The sequence below is a fragment of the Sander lucioperca genome, chromosome 15 (genome assembly GCF_008315115.2).
Source record: "Sander lucioperca isolate FBNREF2018 chromosome 15, SLUC_FBN_1.2, whole genome shotgun sequence".
Taxonomy (NCBI): Eukaryota; Metazoa; Chordata; class Actinopteri; order Perciformes; family Percidae; genus Sander; species Sander lucioperca.
This window is the reverse complement of record NC_050187.1, coordinates 7,480,399-7,482,898: the sequence shown is the minus strand read 5'-3', so window position 1 is coordinate 7,482,898 and position 2,500 is coordinate 7,480,399. Positions and strand designations below refer to the sequence as shown.

Sequence of the window (2,500 nt, the reverse complement as noted above, 5' to 3'; positions counted from 1 at the left end):
GTGTGTGTATACGTGTCTGTATATGTGACCCTCCCTTCAACAAAGAATAAAAAGACATGACCCTCCCCTATTTTCCTCCGGTGGTCCATTCCATTAATACCGAACGGTCCCTTAGAGCCGGCTCTGTATACTATGAATAAAACTTTAATTGAATTAAAGGGTTTTACTTCCCTCTGATGAATGAATGAAATAAATCATCACCTCGAGCTCCTGGAACTCGCCATCGTCGTCGATGTCGTACGACAGTGTGGGAATCTGAGCGTCCTCGCCAGAAAATTCCAGAAACTTCCCGTCAATCAGCAGCGCCTCCCTGGCGTCGGGGCCGAGCCCCTCGATGAACGTCGTCTCGCAGCAGTCGCCCCCGCTGCCACCGGCCTCCCCCCACGCCCGCAGCACGCTCTCCGGGTATCGGAGGAGGCCGGGCGCCGCAGACGCTGCCATCTGGTGGGGGTGGAGAGCGCTGGGGTTCAGGATCTGAGGGGGAGCCCTACTTCCTCCTCTTTAACATAAAGATAAGATAAGATATATAAGATAAGTTACATAATATAACTATATATATAGGCCTAATAGATATATTAATATACTTAATATAAGATAAGCTATACGTAAGATACATAATATACGTTAGATAATATACGTAAGATGATATACATAAGATAAGGTACGTAAGATAATATACGTAATATAATATATGTAATATAATATACGTAGGATAATATACGTAATATATGTAAGATAATATACGTAAGATAATGTACGTAATATAATGTACGTAAGATAAGATACGTAAGATAATATACGTAATATAATATACATAAGATAATATACGTAATATACGTAAGATAATATACGTAATATAATATACATAAGATAATATACGTAATATACGTAAGATAATATACGTAATATAATATACATAAGATAATATACGTAATATAATATACGTAAGATAATGTACGTAAGATAAGATAAGTAAGATAATATACGTAATATAATGTACATAAGATAAGGTACGTAAGATAATATACGTTAAATAATATACGTAAGAATATACGTAAGATAATGTACGTAATATAATGTACGTAAGATAAGATATGTAAGATAATATACGTAATATAATGTACGTAAAATATGATACGTAAGATAAGGTACGTAAGATAATATACGTAATATAATATACGTAAGATAATATACGTAATATAAGGTACGTAAGATACGATACGTAAGATAATATACGTTAGCTAATATACGTAAGATAAGGTACGTAAGATAATATACATAAGATAAGGTACATAAGATAATGTACGTAAGATAATATACGTAAGATACAGTACGTAATATAATAAACGTAAGATAATATACGTAAGATACGGTATGATAAGATAAATTGACATACCAAACTCCATTCAAATATTTGCCAGTTTATACCTGTCCAGGTTGCTTCCTCCCCCCCCGCTCGTATCGGGACACAGATACTGCGGAGTGGAGTAAACCGACAGCCGCTGGGTGTTGATGACGCCATTTTGTCTGCAGGTTTCTCCTCTTTCTCTTTCCCTCGGCGAGTCTCTCCTCGGTTCGGAGGAGGCTTCCCCCTCTTCTCCTCCGTCCATCCCTCCCTCCTCAGAGGCGTCTCTCAGAGAGGTCAGAGGTCAGAGGTCAGACATCGCAGGATGAACTCTCCTGAGAAACAGAAACAGAAAAAACAGTAAAACTTCAGACCTTTCCTCTTCTCAAAAAAGGAAGGAATGAAGCATTCTCATGGACAGGTTCGTACGATATCCTCCGAAATTACGGCGACGGACCACATAACAGTTAAGTTTAGACGACAAAAAGCGAGCGTCACGCAGCAAAAACAGTATGGGAAAAGAAAGAAAAGAAAGATACATAAGATAAGATAATTAAAGTGGCCATATTATGCTCATTTTCAGGTTCATAATTGTATTTTGAGGTTGTACCAGAATAGGTTTATGTGGTTTAATTTTTAAAAAACACCATATTTTAGTTGTACTGCCCATTGCTGCAGCTCCTCTTTTCACCCTGTGTTCAGGTCTCTGTTTTAACTACAGAGTGAGACCTCTCACTGCTGTAACATCTTTGTTGGCAGTCGCACATGCTCAGTAGCTAGGTAAGACCACATGATTAGTAGCTAGGTAAGATCACATGCTCAGTAGCTAGGTAAGATCACATGATCAGTAGCTAGGTAAGATCACATGCTCGGTAGCTAGGTAAGATCACACGCTCAGTAGCTAGGTAAGGTCCAACTTCAGTAGTAGCCTACAAGGCAGGAGCCGGGAGACTTCTCGGCTAATCTCGTCTCCAAGCCTAGGGGGCTATGGAGACGTATTACGTCTGGTCTCTTCGGTGTGTTCTGAGGAACTTTTTGGACCAACTCAAGGAGACTAATCAGTCACACTGGCTTTACTGCCGACGGTCGGCTGTCAGCTCTGTGTGTCTGGGCATTTAGATGAGAAAACAGAGGTTAAGTCATGTAAACAGTGGC

At 39.4% G+C, this 2,500-nt stretch overlaps 2 protein-coding genes across 5 annotated transcripts in view; one reads left to right on the top strand and one right to left on the bottom strand.

Annotated features, from left to right (window-relative positions):
- The window catches only part of LOC116066729 (nuclear factor 7, ovary-like), a 75,968-nt gene that overhangs the window by 44,128 nt on the left and 29,340 nt on the right, over positions 1–2,500 (top strand). The window lies entirely within an intron of this gene.
- LOC116066731 (synapse differentiation-inducing gene protein 1) overlaps positions 1–2,500 on the bottom strand; it is a 9,744-nt gene that overhangs the window by 5,928 nt on the left and 1,316 nt on the right. Inside the window, exons 2-3 of the mRNA XM_031322886.2 lie at positions 1,429–1,680; positions 202–499 (exon numbers count right to left, since the gene is read on the bottom strand). Coding sequence (XP_031178746.1) covers positions 202–499; positions 1,429–1,610 — 480 coding nt within the window. The 5' untranslated portion in view covers positions 1,611–1,680. The remainder of the gene's footprint in view (positions 1–201; positions 500–1,428; positions 1,681–2,500) is intronic.